At 40.5% G+C, this 25,175-nt stretch overlaps 1 protein-coding gene across 1 annotated transcript; it reads left to right on the top strand.

Moving 5' to 3' along the window:
* The first annotated feature begins 11,340 nt into the window (after nucleotides 1–11,340).
* LOC102080087 (polymeric immunoglobulin receptor-like) lies at nucleotides 11,341–14,303 on the top strand. Its single transcript, XM_019366766.2, has 9 exons — nucleotides 11,341–11,798; nucleotides 11,965–12,264; nucleotides 12,400–12,487; nucleotides 12,616–12,710; nucleotides 12,828–12,862; nucleotides 12,995–13,051; nucleotides 13,176–13,226; nucleotides 13,746–13,814; nucleotides 14,001–14,303. The coding sequence occupies exons 2-9, from the start codon at nucleotides 11,997–11,999 to the stop codon at nucleotides 14,043–14,045; spliced, it is 708 nt and encodes a 235-aa protein (XP_019222311.1). The 5' UTR covers nucleotides 11,341–11,798; nucleotides 11,965–11,996; the 3' UTR covers nucleotides 14,046–14,303.
* The last annotated feature ends 10,872 nt before the right edge of the window (nucleotides 14,304–25,175 follow it).

Here is a 25,175-nt window from a genome sequence, read left to right as displayed (position 1 = left end):
AGACACAGGAAGTGGGATAAGTGCATTTTCAGATTGCACTTTTCACCATAAACATTTTGTTTAAGTGGATAATGTAACTATGTGAACAAATGCCAGAAATCTTTTATTCTGAGGTTTTGGAACGTGTTCAGACTTATTTGTAATTTTTAAAAGTGATCTGATGCAGTAGCTCTCCATGCTTTTTGAAGGTCTTGAGACATTGTCCGACGTTTTTACTCATTTTCAGTCCAGTCCTTAAACCTTACCATTTCAGCGGAATCTATTGTAGTACATCTGTTGCTACATGATTCCCAACAGATGCACCATGAACACAGTGGTTTCTCGTGCAATACACGTTTTCTGAATTACGCACAATTATACAGAGAGTTTTTGCACTGTTGTTGGGATTCAGAGATTCTTTTATTGTTACCATATAATCTGTCTTATGATAAATGCATTAATAACATGTTTTAGAGTATTATTTTAACAGTAATATTGTTTACAGGGTTCATATTGCATTGAATATGTTTGTCATTACATTGACCTTTCTATTTACAGGTGTAGTTATGATCAGTTTATACACATTGCATATCTGTGCTTGTTTAGAGTTGATGTTCCATCCAAGAGGGTTTTAAGCTTCACTGGTGAGAGTGTCCAGGTGATACATGTTGAGGGAAGATGAGAACATAGCAGGTTAATTGCATGCATGCTTACAATACACATATTAATCTAGTAGCAGGCCTGAGCGAAGGCCCAAGTGTCTTCTGCTTCTTATTTGAGACTTGCTGTAATTCTGTCTACTTAGTGATTGGTGACGAGGGTCAATTGTTAGCCCTTAGAGGCCCTGAAGCTTGAAGTTTATTACCTTAAAAGGAAGGTGTTATCAAAAAGAGAAGTTATATGTCTGTTTATAGTTATTAGAGATGTACAAGATGCGCTCATGTCTGCAAACAATGTATTTTTGACTCGTATTGACGTGTATGTGGGGGTGTGATCCTCTATGCTATAAAACCAGAACCCAGTGTATTTTTGTCAGAGCAAAACAGGCCATATGCTGATGGTTGTTCTCCGGTGTCAATAAACTCATCGTTTGATTGCACTTTTCTGGAGCCTCCGTCGTTTGTTGTCTGATCTGCAGTTGATCGATCTCGCTTCACTGTTCACTGCTTTTACAGCCCATCTCACTCAATCAGTAAAGGGTTAGTCAGAGGGGAGGTTTAGTAATATCAGTGTATCTATAGATCATCCACAACATTCACATTAGTCAGCATCAATGGTGATCCATCTTTTATTTCCATAATTGCTTTTCATTTTTATGTGACTCAAATATTACTAGAAACTTGATTTCTGTCCTCAGTGCAACACTTGATCAACTAAACTGGTAGAATCTGGGAATCCAAAGACATAATTAAGATATTTGAAGCGTTACACAGACAAATATCTACCCAATAATTATTGATCAAGTCCCCGTTTCTCCCACATCAAAAATCCAATCACATGTCAAGCAGACCACAAGATGGCGCCTTAATACATCATTCCTTCACACCCAGAATTCAGTAGTTTCAATAATATAGAGAGGGCATTTATTCTGGAGATGAACGATTCTTCAGAATACTGTTTTTGTCACTGCAGTGTACGTATCTACTTTTATTTTCAGGTATCCTGTGTAGTATCTTCAAAGGTCTACTAGATTTCATTAGTGAACAGGGAAAGCACGTGAACCTTAAGATGGCCCCATTTATTATTGTTGTAATTTTTTTGTATTTTAATTCTTTCCACAGTGGTGCACCTGATACCATGTTGAAGGTTTAGAGTTAAATGTGTTCCTACTCTTTACACTGATCAGCTACCCTTCGGAGGAAGCCCATTTCTGCCGCTTGTATCTGCAATCTCGTTCTTTCAGTCACTACCCACAGCTTGTGACCATAGGTGAGGGTAGGGACATAAATCTACCGGTAAATTGAGAGCTTCGCTTTTAAACTCAGCTCTCTCTTCTCCATGACCGGTACATCACTGCAGCCGCAGCACCAATCCGTCTGTCGATCTCCTGCTCCCTTCGCCCATCACTCATGAACAAGACCCCAAAATACTTAAACTCCTCCACTTGGCGCAGGAACTCGTCCCTGACCCAAAGTGGGCACTCCACCTTTTTCCATTTGAGGACCATGGCCTTAGATTTGGATGTGCTGATTCTCATTCCCACTGCTTCACACTCGGCTGCTAACTGTTCCAGTGTGAGCCACATCATCACATCTCAACCACCACCACATCAACCACATCATCCTTGAAAAGCAGAGATAAGATTCTGAGAACAATGAAGTGAAAGCCTTCTGCCACTTGGATGCGCCTAGAAATTCTGGCAATAAAAATTACAAACAGAATCGGTGACACAGCCCTGGCAGAGCCCATCACCCACCAGGAACAAGTCTGACTTATTGCCGGCTATGCGGACCGAACTCTTGCAACGGTTGTATTAGGATCAAATGGCCCGTAGCAATGGGTCAAACACCCCATACTCCCGGAGCACCTCCCACAGGACACTCCGAGGGACACGATCGAATGCCTTCTCCAAACCCACAAAACACATGTAGACTGTTGGGCAAACTCCCATGCACCCTCAAGTATCCTTGAGAGGATAAGAGCTGGTCCAATGTTCCTCGGCCAGGACGAAAACCACATTGTTCCTCCTGTATCCGAGGTTCAACTAAAAGATGGACTCTCCTTTCCAGCACCCATGTCTGCCAGTCCAAGGGTACTGCCCCGCCCCTGATCTCCACACAACATTGTAGAGGCGTGTCAACCAGGACAGCCCTACAACATATTGAGCCTTCAGGAACTTGTTGGACCTCATTGACTCCAGGGGGTCTGCCACCAAGGAGCAGTTTAACTGCCTCAGTGACCTCGCTCCTGGAGATTGGCGGGAGGTCCTCAAAGTATTCCTTCCACCGCCCAACAATTTTTTCTGTCAAAATCAGCAGTGCCCCACCCGCATTATACACAGTGCAGGTAGAGCACTTGATAGGATAGGTTCAAAGCATAAACCTATTCGCTGGAACGTTCAAGACAATTCAACTACACAGCAAAAGCATTGAACACCAAGCAGAGCTCTTTATGATTCTCGTATACGAGGGAGAGAACTGTGACGAGCGCCGTTCCTTCCGCTCGAACCCCAGTCGCTCTCGTCCGCTCCCTCGTAACACTGATCTTTTATTGAGGTCACATGAATATGCATAGGTTCATTAACATACGACGTCTACATACAAACAAAGAGTACCTTGCCTGTGCGTTGTGTAAGTGTGTGTGTGTGTGTGTGTGTGTGTGTGTGTGGTCAAGATGTGACCCCGTGAAGACTCCCCAACGCTGGTGCCAGGAGTCTAACGGTCCATCTAAACAAAAGGCTCTTATACTTAACCAGATACAGAGTAGGTGTCCTCCTATACCATAAATCAGTAAGAGCAGATATAACCTCTCCTGACCTTAAGTTGTGTGTGCATGCCAGAGTGCTCTGGAAGGCACACAGAATCTCCACAGGCTACTAAGGATCAAACCTCTACCAACATGACATTGATTATAAAACTCGAAGCATATATGAGTAGATATTTCTAAGCATAAATGACAATCAACAATACGAATCTAACAGCACTGTTTTCCCCTCCTGAGTAGCCTGACGATTTGCCAAAATCTCTTCGAGGCAGTCCAAAAGTCTTTTTCCATGGCCTCTCCGAACTCCTCCCACACCCAAGTTTTTGCTTCAGCCATTGCCTGAGCCGCGTTCCACTTGGCCTGTTGGTAACTGCCTCCGAAGTGCCATAGGCCAACCTTCTTCAGGTTGGCCTGAAGAAGGTTCATTCGAGCTCATTGTCTCCATTCTCCCTCAGAATGCTGTTGAAGCCCTGCCAGAGGTGTGCGTTGAAGATCTCGCAGACTGGGGCCTCTGCCAGGCGTCCCCAGCGCACCCTCACTACACATTTAGGCATGCCAGGTTTGTCCAGCGTCTACCCCGCTACCTGATCCAACTCACCACCAGGTGGGGATCAGTTGACAGCTTAGCCCCACTCTTTACCTGAGTGTCCAGAACATATGGTTGCAGGTCTGGTGATATCATTACAAAATCGATCATCGACCTGCGGCCTAGAGCGTCCTAGTGCCACGTGCATTTATGGACACTTATGTTCGAACATGGTGTTCGTTATGGCCAAACTGTGGTTTGGACAGAAGTCCAACAACAAAACACCGCTTGGGTTCAGATCCAGGAGGCCGTTCTTCCCAAACACGCCCCTCCAATAATTTCTTAGTGTGTTTTTCATCTCATTGCTTATTTATGGAATATATCATTATTAAATGAAAATCGATAACACATAAGGGAAAACGTGATGATGAACAGGAAAGTAGCTGACTGTGATGGCCAAACCAATGGGCACACTCTAAAGTCAGTAACTATTGTGTATTTTCATTTCTTCATTTGAACACAATAACACACTTTAGTTTCCAATTTGTTTATTCATTGGTTTGGATACGTTTGTTCTACGCACATTTTGTTTACTTATGTATGCATACCAGTTCATTACTTTGTTTGATTTCTGACTAACCTTTGTTTCTTTATTTGCTTCTTACCTGCCATCATGGCAAATGGTAAATGGCCTGTATTTGTATAGCGCTTCACTAGCCACCATCCCTGGGAGTTGCCAGACAAAAGATGGTGGCCAGGGTTTAGAGCCGTTAAATACAAAAAGGGATAATTGGACCGCACCACTACTTCCTGCTGAGGGGGGAGAATGTGTGTTTTCTTTCATTAAAAACAAAGTATTTGTATTTAATTAAATATTTGAATTTAGGGTTTAATGTTTTTGATTTTCTTCTTTGGTGTTTAGTTTATTAACAAACCAGACTATACTGCATTGTTTGTTGTTTACAATTGTGTTTTGTTTAGTTACCCCTCATGTGTCATAGTGGTCTGATCAGCCATTATATATATACCCTTGTGTGTCATTTCATGTGGAGGTGAGTTATGTTTCTTTGGGCAGTCATTTGGTTTGTTAAGTTTGCAGTTTTTGCCTGAGTTGAGTTTTGTTTATTTGACCTCTTTTATGAGCTCAACATTTATTACTTTTGTAAATATGATTTTTGGGGGTTAAATAAATGAAAACCATATTTTTCTAATAATTCCTGGGACTCCTCCTGTTTTTCAACTCGGTCCATCACACTGACAACTTTTCATCTCTTGGGGATGATCAATGTTTTTTCTTTGGGCTCTAAAATTTTGGTTTTCAAAAATTAACAAAAGCTCAGTTGTTAATAACATCAACAAAAACACAAAACACACTAATTAAATCCCTGATCAAAATCATTTTATTTCATTTTTGTGACTCAGAATTTACTGTTAGACAAGGAACTTTTTACATGTTGTTAGGGTACTAATTCAGTGCAGTCCTAAAAGTCCACATCAATATTATGAGCAGTACACTAATATAAGAAGCATTTAATTGAAATGTTAATGGACATACACAAGGGGGCAGGATTTAACAACAAAAGTAAGTTTTTACTGTACTTCAGAAGACTATTTTTATACAATTTGAAGCTGCTTTGCTGGCTGTTATAACTTCTTAAACTAAGGTGTACATCTTCATTTGACCCAAATATTCTCATCATCCATGTGAGTGTGTCGATCTTTATTGTAATTGTTGTGCTCAGTTGTGCTCAGCTGGTGAGATATTATTATGAGCTATTTGGGTTGTGTAATGTTTGCATTATTTCTTGTTTTCATCCTATTAGTGTTTTGAGTCTTGTTGTCTGATTTGAATTGCTTTAGACTTTAGGTCTCTCCCCGTGTCCCATCATTTTGTGTTAAGTCTTCTGTGTCAGTCAGTCAGTCTTGTGTTTGTGTCTGTCACTCTGTTGTATGTAACAAGTTCGTGTGTTGTTGTTCAGGATTCAGTGTTCTGTCGCCTCCTGTTTTACTGTGATAGCTCTTCACCTTGTGTGTGTTATCTCAACTTTTACCTCACCGCTTTCATTCCTGATCTGTCCCTACTATTTTCCCAGCTTTACCCTCTTCCCCTTATCACCCTTTTTTATTAGACGTTGTTGCTTTCACCCCATGTTCATTGTCAGGACATTGAGTCATCATCCCTTCATGTCTCCTAAATCCAGTGTTCCTGCCCTAGGGTTATTCCCAGTTTAGGTTTCAGTAGTTGATAGTTTTTGCAATTTCCTTTCTTATGTGTTATGTTTTTATTCATTGGTCATCAGCTAAAAAGCTTGCTTTAAGTTCACTACGGCAGTGGTTCTCAAACTTTTCACAGTGAGTACCACCACATAAAATATATGGCTCTTGAAGTACTACCCTTATGACCGACATTAAAGTACAGTAGTATAGGCCTATTTAACACCACATACAGTTTACACAAGACAATTTTATTTCTTATAGGAATGTTATTTATTTTAACTGCCATAAACAGGATGTGACAAGTGATAATAATAACAACTGTACTGCATTAAAACATTCACAGCAGGTGGGATATCCAATCTTTAAGTGATGACGTATGAACCCTGCTTCCAGGTCCAAGCTATTCTGCATTTATTAAGGCTGTTGTGTTTTTAACATGTTTTAATGCTTTGTATCTTGTTCTACTCACTACTCCCTCTCTCACATAGAGCGGGCCGTGAAACTCCTCTCTCTCTCTCGTGCCTGGGGGTTGTACCTGTCAGGGTTGGCTGTGTGGCAGGCAGGCAGGAGTGGGGGACCCAAAATGCAGGACTCAACACGGAAGTCAAACTTAAAGCATAGCTTTATTGCTGGGGCAAAATTCCAAACATAAATATCACCCTAAACAGAGAACACAAAGCTACTAACAACACTTGGAGCCGAGAGACAAAAGACTGGAAACACGGAGCCAAAACACACAGCTAGTTGAGGGTACGACGCGACAGAGAGCACAGGAAAACACAGGGCTTATATACACAGGGAAGTAATCAGGGAATGAGAAACAGGAGGGAGACACAGCTGGGAGGGTTTGGGCTAGACACACTGACATGAGGCACAACCCTTCACAATAAAACAGGAAACAATTCACAAAGATGTAGACAAAGAAATACAGACTTTACGCGGGCAGAACTAAACCAGAATGAGCTAAAACCTGCTAAATAATCATCATCATCATCATCATACAATAGATCAAGAAAATACCCCAAAATACAAAATCAAACCAAAACATGAGAACTGAAAATACTGGGTCAAACTGACCTAGAACCGTGACAGTACCGCTCTCGAGCTCACGGAGAGCATGCTGTCCTTGCTAGGGACACATGAGGGCGGATTCCTCTTCACTCATGTCTTCCTCCGACAGTTGAGGTGAGAGGTGGCCTCGCCAACTCCCTGCTGCTGGCTGCAAACGATTACCGCCCTCTTGCAGAAGAAGCGGATCGCATTCCCCTGGCTACCAGGAGCTTCGGCATCCGGGCGATAGTTCCCGACTCACCGACAGCATCTCCCGCGCCCCCAACGATTCTCCTGGGAGCCTCAGATTCATTGATGGTGGCTGGGATCGCGGCACTGTGGAAAAGGGCAGCGTTTTTACCATCAGCGTGACAGCGCCGTGGCAGCTTTGCAGTTTTAAGTCCCATGGAAATGAGCCCGCCAGCGCTCTGTAGTGGCCACGACCGCTGGTAGAAACGTTTCGCCACTCATCCAAGTGACTTCTTCAGTCTCAGCTGACTGCAGGTTTCCCCAGTCTTATAAACAGTACATTTGCATAATGACTGAAACTAGCGCCACTGAAGGAACAATGGGCTGGGAGGTCAGTTCCTTGATCATTAATATAAATTCTCATGACCATTGATCAAAAACCACTGAGCATTGTAAGATGGCGAAAGATGTACCCTTAGGCCCCCTCCTGATTCGCATGCATAGGTTTACGGTACACATCAGCTTTTAGATGTCCCCCATTACTGATGGATTTCACAGATTTCCATCGGTAAATCTGACACAAGGCTAACCTGCCACTTTTCATGCCCTCCCTTATGAATTTGATGTGTCGGTCCACCGAGTTAATGTGATCTGTGAAATGTGGTACGTCCTGAGATTTGATTTTCACCCAGGTGTCATCCACATACCTGCACCAATGACTTGGTGGTGTTCCAGGGTAGGATAGCAAAGCCCTCTTTTCCACTTCTTCCATGTACAAGTTCTTTCATGTAAACCTACACATACAGATCAGTATTTAAGGTTTGACTCTCATCATCCACTGGAGCATAAACTGGGTGTCATCAGGACGCTACAACACAGAGCGAACACCATCTCCACAGACACAGTGGCCAGGGAAGCAGAAGAACATCACACCAAGAAGGCCCTGAGTAAATGTGGTTATCCCAGCTAGACATTTGTCAAAGCTGGGAAGGCACCTAAAGAAAGCTCCAGCCGATCCAAGAAAGAAGAACAACCGCTGCCTAAGTGAAAACCCGTAGTGATCCCGTACGTGTCAGAAGTATCGGAACAGTTGAGACACATTTTTTCTTAACAAAGTGTCTCTGTGGCTTTTAAAACCCAAAACACGCTACGCCAGAAATTGGTCCACCCCAAGGATCGGGTCCCCCGACACAAACAGAGTAACATAGTGTACGCTGTTAAGTGCCAGGAGGATTGCCAGGATTTATACATCGGGGAGACCAAACAACCTCTGGCAAAGCGGATGGCACAACACAGAAGAGCCACCTCGTCAGGCCAGGACTCTGCAGTCTGTTAACACCTACAGGCCAGTGGACATTACTTCAGTGGTGCTAGTTTCAGTCATTATGCAAATGTACTGTTTACATGGTTAGGGAAACCTGCACTCAGCTGAGACTGAAGAAGTCACTTGGATGAGTGACGAAACATTTCTCCCACTGAAAATGCTACGTCCACATGAACAGAATCAACTTTTGGGGATTTACTTACCTGGATGATTGAGCATGTATCAAGACGTCAGTGGTATTAGGTTCATCTAACCTGATTAATTGTTATTTGAATGTTGTAGATAATTCTAGTTTTCTATTTCAAAGTGTGTTGGATTATAGTAAGATTAGTATAACTGACTACAAAAGTTTTAAATATGTTATTAATATCATGTGGGTTTTGAACTATATCATGTAAAGGGTTAAATATTGATTTTTCTTTTTTATATGCTTTTGATTTGACTTGTTTTATTTAAGTATTTTATTGCTTTTTGTTACTATATTCAATGCTTTTATATTTGAGCTGCTGGATTAAAAACTGTAAAAACAACTTGGTTCTGGAAGAAGTTTTGCATTGTGCTTGAATATTGTGTGTGTGTGTGTGTGTGTGTGTGTGTGTGTGTGTGTGTGTGTTCTGCACATTTTTATTTGTCTCATCAGGAGTTTATATTTAAAACACTTTGCATAGTCTGGCACAGCATTTCACAGCTTTGAATTGGTGCATCACCTTAAAGGATGTTTTTAACTTTTCCATGAATTGACAGCTTCCTGTTCTGATGTCTGAGTTTGTTTTTGAAATGTGGAAGTGAAGATAGATGACTCACTGTTCTTTAGTGTGTGCTTGTTTAAAAGTATGCAGACAATGCAAGTGATCACTCACACTGTCGTGAGTGATCACTTGTAAGAACACAGCAAGTGTTTATTAAGATTAATCTGCCCTTATGGTCAGTACTTTATTCACATTGATTAAATAAACAAACTGATGCCAAAGCAACTTTAAAAACATAATTCTGGACTTTAATGCAAAATAAGGAAACTTTAAGTTGTCCTGACTCCTGCTAGAATGATTTCTGCAGCCCTAAATCATGCACAATTTAAAAAGAAGCTTTTTGTAGCCCGTCCTTGCAGATTTGTGAACCTGCAGGAGACAAACGCTCACACAAACTTGCTTCCTGTGTGGAAAAAAAAACTGTTAGCAGAGAGGTAGAAATGAAACTGACCCTCTAAGAAAACCTGCATTCACAATGAAAACATATTAAGTATATACTGGATTTTGGCGCTATTGGAAATGTGACAGTGCAGGACGATCGTTACTGGTGGGTTTTACGAATACAGATAGATGTGGGAATTTGTTTTAACATATCTGTCACACGAAGGTAAGAGCTCATAAATACTGTGGTGATGATGGTAGAGCCCGTTTTGAACTGAGGTAACAGCTTTATCCTTGTCAGATTTGATGGTACTGTTAAAATCTGGGGGGCAGCAATTGCGAAGTACTCAATAAAAAGAAAAGGAAGAGTAGAAAAGGAGAGACACTACGTGGTACTGGTGGGGTGGGGGGTTGCAAATTTCAGATTGCTCATCAACAGCTGGGTTAAAATTTTAATAAGGATGTTGATAACAGTACGTATAACTTTACTATTAACGTTATTTTAAACTCTGACTCGATTTCAAATAAAGATTTTGTGTGTTAAAGTATTTGCCTGTTGGTATTTCTTGGCCTCTGACATCTATTCTTGGCCAGACGTTTTTAACAAAGGTTGTGGCAGTGTTGCTTGTTTAAGATAAATAAGAAATTCAAGTTTTATTACAGTACCTCTGAGGCCATTTTCATAGACATTTTAATCTTTCACAGTAGAAAAACCACATGGCTTCAGAAACATGCAGATAATGTTACCATTAGATTTCACAGTAACTCTGGAGAAATAAATTTGTGCAGCTATACAGTAATTATATGACATAGTTGTCATTCCTAATTGTCATGTCTGTTTCTGTTCTCCAACAGGGTGAAGGTATATAAGTCACTTACAACATATTAGGTAATCACCACTAAAGTATCTAAATATTACAACAAATAATTACAAATCATTTTCATTTTATGTTTGTCAGTTAGTGCTGTAGTCTGTTGTCTGCTGTCATCAACCTGTTGTGTAGTAACTTATATCTTCTTCTTTTTAATGGCAACAAACTTTATTCCTGTGATGCCGAAAAAAGGTTTGTTGCGTACTTTGCTTTTGCTTTCACTGATGTGTTCACTGGTTTTAATGTAATAAAGATGAGCATCAACATCAATGGATGATTCTGACCTCTATTTTCAGGATGTTCATTAAAACTGTTTTTTACATTTTTTTTTTCACTTTACTGTCAGTGCTATTATATGTTCAGGTGGTACATATTTCTCATTCACTTGTGTTACTGTTAAATGAATAAGTCACTGTGGCTTTTCAACATTGTAGATGGTGATTCTTACACCTAGTCTGAAGCAAAATACGCAGTGATGCAATAAATTTAAAATATAACATCACACAGTAGGAGGAACTAACAGGGAGGCAGGGTTGAAGTGCTGTATTTGCATGTTGCATACACTCATAGAAAGAACCAGACTTGACAGTAGCTCATATGTTTGAAGTCTACTCACTCACAGGCATGACTGTTAATAATTTTTGTAGTATGCAGTTTTATGCTTATATTATTTTACAATACTGTAATGTATCTACATGTACAAAAGATAAGACTTGAATAATGTTTTAAATAAATATAACCATTAAAATACTTTGTTCTTCTTGTAGGAGTTCACAGCATAACTACAGTCAGTAAAGTATCAGTGAAAGCTGGAAAATCTATCTCCATCCCATGTCTCTATGAATCCCAATACAAAAACCATGTGAAGTACTTGTGTGAAGGATATGATTGGACGTTCTGCAGATATGCAGTAAAAACAAACGAAGCAGACCCTTCAGGAAAATATTCAATCTCTGATGACAAAAAACAGAACATTTTTACTGTGACTATAAACCAGCTGGCACATAAAAACACTGATTACTGGTGTGCACTGGATATTACTAACGGACAGGATTATGGACAGTATTTTCAGCTGTCAGTTACCAGAGGTACATGACCATTGTTGTAAACATTTAAAGTGTTTGTCATTAAAAGTTAATAAAAATAGACATTAAATCTGAATTTCCAGTAGTTTATAAAAATCATTTTTTTTATCCTTTTTTCTACTCATTACTTTTTAAATGTTTTTTATTTATTTATTTTTTGTCCTTGAAGGTACCCCCAGTCTCTATGTGGATCATCAGAGGATGAAAGGATATATTGGAGAAAGCATAACCATCAGATGTCACCACAGTAACTCTGGAGAAATGAAGTGGTGCAGGATAGGCAGGAGCTGTGTGACAGGATCATCTGGATCCATAGATGGAACAACAGTGACCGCTCATATGAGAGACCCAAATGTTTTCACAGTGACCATGAGTGGACTAAGGTCAAAGGACAGTGGCTGGTATTGGTGTGCTAAAGGGGACATTCAGATACCAGTATATTTAACTGTTACTCAGAAACTGATCACTAGTGAGTACTGCAAGATATCGACTAAACTCCATGTATATGAATTCTTTCCCTTTCTAAATTTTACTACTGTAACAGATATTAGGATGATAATTGTTACAGTACTCTAGTGATGACAGTTCTTTTTTTTAATTATAGCCTATACCCCTACTAATACTACTACTATTCATACTGTTGCAACAATGGAACAAGGGAAAAATACTACAGTAGGAGAAAATAAACACAGGTCAGATATCTTTTTATATTTATTTGCAGTATTTAGAGTAAAATATTTCTTAAAATGCAGTATATATATTTTTTTTACATTAAACATGAAACATAAACTGAATTATATTTTCAATCATCATGTTACAGAGCTTCATTTGACCCAAGGATCCTCATCATCCTTCTGAGTGTGTTGATCTGGATTGTAATTGTGGTGTTGTTCATCTGGTTTATACTGAGACACAGTAAGTATTACTGAACTTAAATTTATATCCAATCGCAATTGTTTTCTCCAAAATCTTTCAAATTCAATTATTACACATTGTTACACAGTGTCAGTAACAGCAGTTTTATTTTTCTAGAGCAGAGGAAAGCAGACTCATCAGTCACACCAGTGGTAAGTTATGCTGATCTACTTCCTTGTGAGCATGGTACACAGTACTAAAGAATAGGAGATCAAAATCGCACCACAAAATTTTCCAACGACAGTTTGGCAGATGTTCTAATTGTGTTTTGTTCGTCAATGCAGGCTGAAGAGGAAATAATACACTCTGATGTTAGACCCAAGAAAAGAAGTTTAGCCAAGGTACCTCTAACCTTTATAAACCTGGTATTTTGTCAACACTGGCACCATGCACTTAAAAAATGATCCTGATCCTATAGGGAAGGCATTGAGTGTAAATGCATTGTATTATTTTGATTCTTCACAGGTGGATACGGAAGTAACATACTCTGAAGTTAGACTCAACAAAAAAGGGAAGGTAAGTTAAGCAAGGCAACAAACTACAGCGGTATCAACAAATTCAGTTTACAATTATCAGTAAACATACTGGCGACATCAGAGTATACTGTATGTGTGATTGACTTGAGTATTAGAAGGTGAGTTCTGATATGTCTGTCTGATAAAATGAATCTTCATATGGTAAAGTGGTGTGTATTTTATATAACTTGTAAAATGCAACCACAGTTACAAAGACATTAAAAATGATTCACAAAGCTGTATTTTGCTTCACTTCTGATAAATCAAACATTTACTCCTTGTAGTTCATTAAAGTATTGGTATTTTCTTATAACTGACACCCTACACTTTGAAAAGTAGCAGTACTAGAGCAATAGAAAACTGCCCTCCAGTGTTGGACATCTGGATAAAAATCACCTGAGGAAATGCTAAAATACTACAACTATGCATATATATGTAAGAATATACATAGACTTTGAGCTAAGACTTTTTCATAAAGCACAGCAGAAGTGTAAAGTGCTCTATTTTTGCTCCTGCCCAGAGGTCATTTGCTGAAAGTGAAATGGAAATCTTGTACAGTTCTGTTGCTACGAAACAACGCATGAAAAGGGTAAATATTACAAGACCTGAACCCAACCACACACTGTATCTCACCTCCTTTATTTCCTTCACTTCAAATCATTCTGTTTGTTATCCCAGTGTCATGCTTTCCTTTTAATTCGATCACATGTTTCTTTGCTTTTTCTTCTTAATTTCCCAACAAATGTTCATAAGATTTGTTTCTGTTCTCCAACAGGGTGACGGAAAATACACAGGAGTTACATTAGAGCACATTAGCTAGAATTTAAATGATTAAATATTCAAACATTTGCAATTTTATCTAATTTATCTGTACCTATGTTACTGGAGTCTTGTGGAGCAATGTCTTATCTGCTGCCATCAGCTTGTTATTTGTAAATCTTTTCTTCTTCTTGCTAACTTTTTTCCTGCGTAGCTGTAAAATGGCTCAAAGAAGCATTGACCTGTTTGTTTGCTCTTTTTCAAGATCATTAATATGATTCTTGGTTCTTGTATTGTAAGCATCAACAATAATGTTTAATCTTGACTTTTCAATCTATATTAAACATTTTTGTTTTGTGCTATAATTTGTTGTATTATTTGTTCTATTATATATTATATAAATTTATTTTTTGTGACAATAGTTTAAAGAAAAAGTGCCTGTCAATAGAAAAGCTCTATGAGCAACAGAGGAGATTTTAAGATGAGAGTGGGCTGATATATAGGCAAGTATTGGGCCACACCTATTAATTTTGCACTTTAAATGTTTACAGTCCATTGCAACAGGTGGATAAAATCATGAACCTAGCCATGCAGTCTGCCTTATTTATCTTTTTGAAAGAGTGGGTAGCGTAGCAACTTTATTTATAACGCACTTTACATCCAACAATGTTGGCCAAAGTGCTACAAATATAAAACAAAGAGAAAACAGTTTAAATTACATATAGAATATCTTAAAATTAAAAAATAATATAATTAATGACAAACATATTAAGAGACATCAACAAGTCCTGCTGTGCTGAAAGCCAAGGTATGTTTTAAGACATGATTTAAAAACAGATAAGGAAGGTGCCTGTTTAACATGTAAAGGCAACTCATTTCACAATTTTGGTGATGCCACAGCAAATGCCCGATCCCCTCTGAGCTTACGATTAGTCCTGCGCACACTCAGGAGGAGCTGGTCTGCTGGTCTGGTACTGTAGTGGAAAGATGCCACGGTTGCACCATGTCACTTTGTTAAATTTCCTAGATATTCCACACATTGTTGTATTGAAGCATTTAGGAACCCCAGTGTCTTAGCCATGAAGTTTCCGACAATGTAATTTTACAGAGCAGGGTTATTGAGTGGCGATGCATATAATACATAAAAGTTACCAACAGAGCTCAAAAACTCCTCTGGCATCAACATCAGCACAGAAAACTGTGCCCCCGAGCTTCATGGCATGTCTGAGCAGCTCCTGTAGGTGTAATTGTCGGCCCAGTATTTTTTCCATGCCGTGTATTTCAGTATCTGAATATATGCGTACAACATGGGTTAAAAAAGTTATTGCTGTCATGTTTTAAGTAATTCAATCCACAAAAAAGAAAGGCAGGAAATTACAGTGGAAACCCTGCAAAAATAAAGTGGTGCCAGCTAATGTGTAGCATCTGAATTCCGATGGAAAGCACGTAGCTGTTAATGATACTCTCACAAGCAGTAAGTACACGAAATGTGAATGTGATATATGAGATCTGTGTGCATGAATATTTTTCCTGCACAGTGTTTAACCATATCATCTGCCCCTGAAACGCTATACAGCTATGTTTTTTTATTGTTTTGTTTTTTTTTTTCCATATTTTGAATTCTAATATTTGATAACATGAGATTTGTAAATTACAAAGGGATTTTTTTTTTATTGGACTTCTTTACTAGTCTTCCAAAACATCTGTCTTCTTGTTCTTATTTATTACTAATGACTCAGGCTTTTTTTTACACCTTGTCACATGTGACAACCTACATGATTGACATGATTGATTAGCGGCCCTCAGGATCACCTCCAAAGGGAACAGTCCCTACTAGGGGTATATAACCTGTGACTCCTCACCAGTTGCTTTAGAACTGAAGAAGCCTCTTGGATGAGAGGCAAAACATCTTCAAAAAAAGTGGGAAAAAAAAGAAAACTAAAGAAGTGCAGGTTTTCTTCTTTTTAAGCTCTCAAGATTAAAGAGTTTAAAGGAGCCAGACTGTGTTCAGACAGGTAGAATTTATTTTACATTGACCCTGGTTCAATAAGAGTACAGTTTAAATGAAGCATAGGACATAAGGATATTTACTGGGAATATGTAGCTGAAAATAATAATTTCAGTGAACTAGTAACTTAATTACAATTAGCCATGAGATAAGCTAATATGTGTCATAGCATTGTTTAAATAGTAACCACTTTAGTACAATATATGCTAAGTTTTGCACAGTAACTTTAAGCTAGCACCATAAAGACAGTAAAATATGTAATAATATCTACAAATGCATCTCAAAGCTGTTATATCAGCACTCGTTTTAAACCACATTAACCTTTTCAAGTCCTTACTGACACTCGCTGACTTATATGCACAATATGGATGAGATGTAAGATAAATGCTTTTTAGAAGCCTTTTGTGTTTATGTATATTTAGGTTGATTTAATTCACAAAACTGGGATATAATTGATTTTCTGTTATTTATATCACATTTACTGTACAATACAAACAGTATTTTGTAACTCTTCCTTAGACTGCAACTAGGAAAATCTTGAACAGCTGCAACAAAAAAAATAAAATAAAATAAAATAGTGTTGTTCAAACAGTTACAACACTGGAAAATGAACACAGGTCAGATATGTTTTGTATTTACATGCTGTATTCAGTGCTAGAACTGTTCTTCTAAAGGATCTGTCTTAAAAAAAGACCTTTTACGTATGCTATTACACACTGATCTAAACTAAATTAAGTGTTATCAAAGTGCATGATGCAGACCTAAAGAGCCTCCTCATCTCGCTGAGAGTGTTGATTTTTTTAAATTGTGGAGTTCAACTATATTAAAACACAGTTAGCATTATTCAACATTTAAATTGAATTCTATGCCAGATTTATTTTTAAATTCCAAACATTCGTAAATTTTAGCCCCAGAAGAGAGAACAAAGATACTTTCAGCTTTATATTTGTCACTACGGGTCACCGCAGCAGGTGGCGCCACATGTTTGATTCAACAGAGTTCCATGCTGAATCTCCTCTTTGATACAACTTCAAAGAAGATTTGTGTTTCCAGATGTAATTGAACCATCAACCTTTTACTTGCCGCATAAATATACCACAATAAGGAGCCACACTAACAGAGAGAGATTAGGATACATTCTTTCACAATACTAATTATTGCCATATTTCTTTTTTATTGTAGATACTAGCCACACTTTTACTAGAGAAAGTATACTTAAAAAGGGAAAACACAGCTCAGATATTCTTTGTATTTGTCTGCATTATTTAGTGAACTGTGGCCTTCTGTGGATAGGTTTAACTGGTCTTGTAAGGAAGTGCCTCTATAAATGCTTTAAAGACATTACAGTCCAGTCTCTTTCTTTACAAGTTTCTTAGACTACCATGACCTGGATGGTTGAGAATGTACACAGACCTAGCCAAACCTGCTTGGCCCTTTGTGAAAAGTAATTGCCAGAAAAACTTAATAACTGGTTGTGCCACCCTTGGCTTCAAGATTCGCAATCAAGCAATTATAATTAAGGGCAAGTACTCTTTTCCATCACACTGAGGGAATTTTGGCCCATTGTTTTTGAAAGAATTGATCAAATTCAGTTTTTGCAAAAATAAATCTTCACGTGCTAAAATGTTTTCTGTGTTATGTACAGCAACTGCAAGAGATGTCGGATTATAAATAAATTAGCAACTATTTAGATCATGATTGACATCACTGTATTTTTGCTCCTAATAATGCAAAAATACAAATAATTATTTAAATATCTGTATTTTGTCAACTGACAATCTGCACTTTGAAAATGATGCTAAAGAGCACTTAATAGTATTCTTGCTGATGACAAGAAACAAACTATCTCAAACCCTGTGTTTTCCCCTGCCCGTTGTTGATCCAACTTGATGATAATCAGCCAACAGGAAAGCTGCTGAGCAGTAAGTGGAAATGTGATGAAAATCATTTTAATGTAAATGGCGGTGTGTCCAGGCCCTCGGGTGGGATCCACTCCACTATCTGCTTTGAGGCCAGGCCCATCGACCATAGCGGCCTGCTCCATTGCAGTCCTTGCTTCTGCATGACTTCCTCTGGCCAGTCTTGAGTCTGGCAGGCTGAACCCTGCTGCACCCCTGGCTCGGCCTTTGCTTGCGGCAGGGCCTTGACCAGGCCAGCGTGTACATATGTATAGCTTGTTTTCAACACTTTGGGGTTTTCGTTGCGCCGTCTCTTCGCGGAGTGTCTTAAAGAGTTACTCCATATGGAATATGTAACGGAGTGGAGAGATAGTCTCTCACTCAGAGAACCAAGATTACAACGTAACTAACCTTTCTTATCTTTCTGCATTCCTCCAGACACACACATATCATCCAAGGTTGAAGCTGGCTCATGTTCACACACATATGCAACAACAAAACTCAGACATTAGAACAGTCATTTCTCAACCTAATTTTCTCATTTGTAGAGGCAACCGGGGAAGGACCTCAATCGCTTTGTGTCCCCTGGTGTCACGACACATTATTTGAGATCATCAATGGTTATTCAAAAATATTAATATCAGTGTAAAGTACAACCCTAATAATTATAAATTATTATTAATGGAGAAAACATTATCATCATTTTTCACAGTACAAAGTGAAAAAAAGTGGTGCAAGTTGGCATACAAATGAGTGATGTAGTTGCCTGGATCAATATGTGAAGGAAATGACCCAAAATATTTTCTCTTGTGCAATGATGTGAAATGCTTCAATTTTATATAGAAAGTAACAATATTGTCTCAAATCACACCTACCCTTTAAAAAAGAAGTATTGGTTGGTAAAATTTACCAACCAGCAGTCAAGCGTAGCAAAGTCTTAAATGTCCATCCATCCATCTTCATCCGCTTTATCCGAGGCCGGGTCGCGGGGGCAGCAGCCTAAGCAGAGAAGCCCAGACCTCCCTCTCCCCAGCCACCTCCTCCAGCTTATCCGGGGGAACACCAAGGCGTTCCCAGGCCAGCCGAGAGATATAATCTCTCCAGCGTGTCCTGGGTCTGCCCCGGGGCCTCCTCCCGGTGGGACATGCCCGGAACACCTCACCCAGGAGGCGCCCAGGAGGCATCCTTGTCAGACGCCCGAACCACCTCAACTGGCTCCTTTCGATGTGGAGGAGCAGCGGCTCTACTCTGAGCCCCTCCCGGATGGCCGAACTTCTCACCCTATCTCTAAGGGAGAGGCCAGCCACCCTTCGGAGGAAGCTCATTTCTGCCGCTTGTATCCGCGATCTCGTTCTTTCAGTCACTACCCAAAGCTCGTGGCCATAGGTGAGGGTAGGGACGTAGATCGACCGGTAAATTGAGAGCTTCGCTTTTACACTCAGCTCCCTCTTCACCACTTGCAGCATCCGCATCACTGCAGCCGCAGCACCAATCCGTCTGTCGATCTCCGGCTCCCTTCTCCCATCGCTCGCGAACAAGACCCTGAGATACTTGAACTCCTCCACTTGGGGCAGGAACTCATCAGCGACCCGGAGTGGGCACTCCACCCTTTTCCGGCTGAGAACCATGGCCTCAGATTTGGAGGTGCTGATCCTCATTCCCGCTGCTTCACACTCGGCTGCGAACCGTTCCAGTGCGAGCTGGAGGCCTTCACCTGATGAAGCCAACAGAACCACATCATCCGCAAAAAGCAGAGATGAGATTCTGAGGCCACCGAAGCGAAAGCCCTCCGCCACTTGGCTGCGCCTAGAAATCCTGTCCATAAAAATTATGAACAGAACCGGTGACAAAGGGCAGCCCTGGCGGAGCCCATCACCCACCGGGAACGAGTCCGACTTATTGCCGGCAATGCGAACCAAACTCTTGCAACGGTTGTATAGGGATCGAATGGCCCGTAGCAATGGGCCAGACACCCCATACTCCCGCAACACCTCCCACAGGACACCCCGAGGGACACGGTCGAATGCCTTCTCCAAGTCCACAAAACACATGTAGACTGGTTGGGCAAACTCCCATGCACCCTCAAGTATCCTTGAGAGGATAAAGAGCTGGTCCAGTGTTCCGCGACCAGGACGAAAACCGCATTGTTCCTCCTGTATCTGAGGTTCGACTAGCGGACGAACTCTCCTTTCCAGCACCCTGGCATAGACTTTCCCAGGGAGGCTGAGGAGTGTGATCCCCCTGTAGTTGGAACACACCCTCTGGTCTCCCTTCTTAAAGATGGGGACCACCACCCCGGTCTGCCAATCCAGGGGTACTGCCCCTGATCTCCACGCAACATTGTAGAGGCGTGTCAACCAGGACAGCCCTACAATGTCCAGAGCCTTCAGGAACTCGGGGCGGACCTCATCAACACCAGGGGCTCTGCCACCAAGGAGTTGTTTAACTGCCTCAGTGACCTCGCCCCCGGAAATTGGCAGGTCATTCCCCTCATCCCCAGACTCTGCTTCCTCCTCGGAAGACGTGTCAGTGGGATTAAGGAGGTCCTCGAAGTATTCCTTCCACCGCCTGACAATTTTCTCAGTCGACGTCAGCATTGTGCATTGTGTGCTGGGCGGCGGCCAGGAGCGGAGGCCCTGGTGGACTGATCCCCGGCTGCCAAGACTGGCAATAGGGAGTCTTAAATGTATCAAAAGTAATTTAAATGTGATCATCAGCAGAAAGAGGAAGTAAGATGCCATAATTTTGACCAAAGTTCTTTAACCACTAAAAATATATCTCAGACATAATTAGGCAAGTAATAGCATATTTTACCACAAATACATTTAAAAATGGAGAAAAAAAATATTTTTATCTTTAGCGGCTTCACCTTTCTCGTATTTCTTCTGTTTCTTAGAGGCAGAGTCGAGAAATAACAAAGTACAAATATTTTTTGTTACTTTACTTAAGTGGAATTTTCAGCTATTTTTTACTTTACTTGACTATTTATTTTTCTGACAACTTTGTGATTTCACCTCCTACATTTTTAAACAACTATATGTATTTTATACTGCTTACATTGTCAAAACAGACGCGTTACTTGTGGTTTGACGCATTTGAGGGGAGTTACTATTTCACATCACTGTGGGCCTTCAAACCAATCTAAGGTCAAACAGTAACATATGAAAGGCAATCCTGTGTGTTAATCACCAAGGGATGTTGGGTAAAAAGAGATGAAAGACACAAACTGTGCTTTAGTCAGAGGTTAAAGTGGGCTGGTGATTTAGTTTTTTGAGACTACACTGAACAACTGCAGGTGTCCATAACTGCAGATTCAGTACAGTGTACGGAAGGTTACTTTTAAAATGTATTCCACTACAGATTACAAAATACATGCTCCAAAATGTATTTTGTAACGTATTCTGTTACGTTACTCAATGAGAGTAACGTATTCTGAATACTTTGGATTACTTAATATATTATCAAGCTTTTTACAACTACATGAATGTACTATTGCTGTGTGATTTATTACTATTACTGAAGGTTACTCGCCATACCAATCCCAACTATAATTTTAAATATAAAATGCATAACAGTAGGGTGGACATTAGGTAAGGCTGCGCTTTTTGCAGTGATCTCGTAAAATTATTCCGCGCTTTTATAAAACAGGTCCACGGCTCCGAACCGTAGTAACGGGGCCTCTGGCTTATAGGCCGGGTTCCGTGTCAGGCTCGTAGCCGAAAACTAGCTTTACTTTGTTGTCTGGGTCAACTTTGCTAGCGAGAGACAGAGAGAGGCGTTGAAAGGCTGCTCCAACGGAACTTATTGTTTTGGAGGAAAACACGAACACAGTGAACAGTCGAGTCTTAATAGCTTACTTACAACTGGGCTCGTCAGGCACTCTTTTTGGCTGCAGTGGTTATTATTATATTTACATGCTTCCATCTCCCGTTTCTGGTCGGTGACAACTCGTAATTTTCGACTCTGATTTTTCTTCCTCACTCCCTCACAGACATAACAGGTATGGCAGTCCATTCTCCCTGCAGCACGGACTACACTGCCCATGAGGCTACATTCTTTAGGGCTATGCCCTATAACACTCTTTTTTTGAATAATAATTTTTAAAAATATTTCTTCACGCCATTATGCGGGTCGCAAGTAGAGGTGACATGGGCCGCGAGATTGAGACACAGGCATTAGAGCCTCTTAATGCGTCTTTTGTTTGGGTTTCCACCGGCGTGGAATTGCCGAAAACAGAGTGGGCATAGCCTAACATGACCCCCACAAGAAAAGACCGCAGTGTAATCCCTTTATTTCAGTAAGTAAGTAACTGTAATCTGAATACCACCCTTTTAAACAGTAACTATAACGGAATACAGTTACTCATATTTTGTATTTTAAATACGTAACGCCGGTACATGTATTCCGTTACTCCCCAACACTGATTCAGTACTTCAGCATCTATAGCTAGCCCTACAGAAGAAGAGCAAATAAAGTGAGTAATATTTTTAAGTAGCAGGAAATTTCAAATGCAACATTTCTATCAGCTTAACAAACATCAACAAACATACAAAGTGTTTGTGTGCAGTTTGTCACACTGTGTGTTGCTAGCTAAATGTCCAACTGCTGTTTTTCACAGGGAGGGGAAATAAAGAGAGGTAACTTCACTCAGAGAAAGATAAGAAAGACAGGACAGGAGAGGAAGAAGAGAGGTTAGATTTAAGGGTTAAGGACTGCTCAGTAGTGATGTGTCGGTCGCGAACGAAACGGCTCTTAGAGCCGGATCTTTGACGTGAACAACGCGAGCCGGCTCCTTATCGCGAGCTGTGGGGGATTTTTTTCCTTCTCTCACCCTCTCTCTCGCACTTTTTTTCCGCTTCACTCCGCACCCGAGCCTTGTGCTTTGCGCTGGGAAGAGGGGGGAGGGGCGGTAGTTACACTCGCAGTAGCACAGGAACAGAGCAGGAGGGAGAGACCATTGACTGTAGAAAACATGGACGACGCCACAGCTCCCCAAAATGAAGCCAAAACGTCTCTATCGCCCCCTGGTGTCTGGCTGCAGTATAGGTCATAAACCCCGCCTCCTCCATGTTAGCGGATGGGACTGGGGTCAGACTAAAATAAATTTATTCTCCTTAGATAATTTTTTTCCAAAGATTCTTTCTTTTGTTATCAATAGTTCTCATCATGCTCATTGATGTCCAAGGGGTCTCCTTTCCCATAAGTTTGATTCTAATTCCTACCGCGGCGATGTTAAATTGGGGTGAAACGTCATCATAGCAGCTTTGACTGGCAGCTGCAGTCACGGAGAAACTTGCGTATCTCTGTTCGGGAATAGCAGATAGAGCGTAGACTCTGAGAGGAGGGCCAGCGTTTACGCTACGAAAACACGACCGAGTGTTTTAACCTGACAGCCTGAGGTGTTCTTCAGTAAACTGGACTACCTGACAGAAGGACCCGAGGCCCGGCTGCACTTTTTCGGTAAGTTAATCGTGTTTGTAAGCTAATCCGTAACTACCGTCCTTAGCTATGTCCCGAGACCTTGCTAGCTAAAATGAGCACTCGGCTGTCAGGGTTCGTTTAGCTAATCTGTGCAGGTGAATGAATTTACTAAAGACATCAAGAGAAACGTTCCGGGCTAATCAGTCACTAATTACTGTACTTTTATTACAAGTATTATACTGTAAAAGCAACAGGCTGCACCCTGCTTCAGCTCCTGTGCAGAACTGAATATTAAATATGTGCAAACAACAGCATGTTTTCAGTCTCTTGCCACATCTGTAAAGACAGTAACATCTTTTTTAAAAGCTTGTACTTCAGTAACTCCTCATTAATCAGGAACTATGGCTTAAAGTACTGTAGTGTACTGTAATACTGAAAAAAATGTAAGAGAAGAACTTCAGATCCTGAGTGTGTGAGGACAGAAGAATCAGCTTTATTTCAATTTTGAGGGATAAAATTTATATTTGAGTTTGATGGTTCTGTTCTCTTTGTGATTACAGGAGCTGCCCTCAGATTCAGACCTCAGCACCACCCAGTGACAGCAGACAGATCATCCAACATGTTAACTGCAAAATGAACTGATGAAAACAGTACAAAGGTTAAAGTACCACACGTGTTGTAGTGAAAGCTGCAGCTTTATTGATAAAGTTAAAGACAAAAAAACAAAAGGATTAATCACTCATGTAACTGTGTCACTATATATCAGCATTAACAGGACCTCAGTTTGTATCTCAGACCTGCACAGCTTCTGCTTTAAACACTTGATGTACTCAGCTGCATGAAGAGCATATGAGATTTTCTCTGGCACAATTAAATAAAACCTGATGAAGATCAAACGTCATCACTTGTATGTTGAACTACAAACTTGTCATCTGGAATTCTTTCACAGTTTTTTGCAGATAATGTGTTATTTACCATAAAGTGATTCAGAGTTATTCATACCAGAGTAACCAGAGAGGATCATATATTTTTAAATATGTAACATTCTACAGGACTGAATATAATATCTTTATGTAAAAGTCTGGAGCCTCTGGGGAGTATCCGAGTATTTATAACATTACACAAACCAAAGGTCTCCATCACAGTGTTCATGAAATGCTGGGTTTATCCATCTCCTGGATCGGGCCTACGGAGGAGTGCTGAAGATTTCCCTGTGAGGGAGCTGCTGGTGAAGATCATGAGTCCTGCTTGATCAATGCGATGAGCTTCAGTCTTCCTGGTGTTTCTTAAATGAAGCCTCTTTCAGTAGGTCAACAGCACCTTTGGCACAGGACAGCTGTGATGAAAGAAAAGGAAGAAGTTTCTCCAAACCTCTGGACCCAGGAAACCCAGCTTGGTCCTGATGGTCTCCCTCACTAGTTTCTCTCCAGGGTGAATGTAGCTGTTGATATAATATGGACTCTATTATTAAATGAAAAGAACAAATTAGACTACACTAGCAACAACTAGAGGCATGGTGCCACGACAATAACTTGGTCTTAAATGCCAAAAGACCAAGGAGATCATTGTGGACTTCCGGAGGAAGGGTCACAGCAACCATCTGCCTCTCTTTATTGGCGGTGGGGAGGTGGAGAGGGTGAGCAGTTTTAAATTCTTGGGGGTAACTGTGACCGAGGACCTGTCCTGGGGCAACCATACTACCTTAGCTGCACGGAAGGCCCAACAGCGCCTCTACTACCTGAGGAGACTGCGGAGTGCACACATTCCCAGACCTCTGATGCTGAACTTTTATAATTGTGCCATTAGCAGCGTTCTGATGTATGGATTGCTAGTGTGGTTCCCCAGCTGCACCAAGGCCGATCAG

This window comes from Oreochromis niloticus, linkage group LG13 (genome assembly GCF_001858045.2).
Source record: "Oreochromis niloticus isolate F11D_XX linkage group LG13, O_niloticus_UMD_NMBU, whole genome shotgun sequence".
Classification (NCBI taxonomy): Eukaryota; Metazoa; Chordata; class Actinopteri; order Cichliformes; family Cichlidae; genus Oreochromis; species Oreochromis niloticus.
This window is presented reverse-complemented; position numbering and strand designations above follow the sequence as displayed.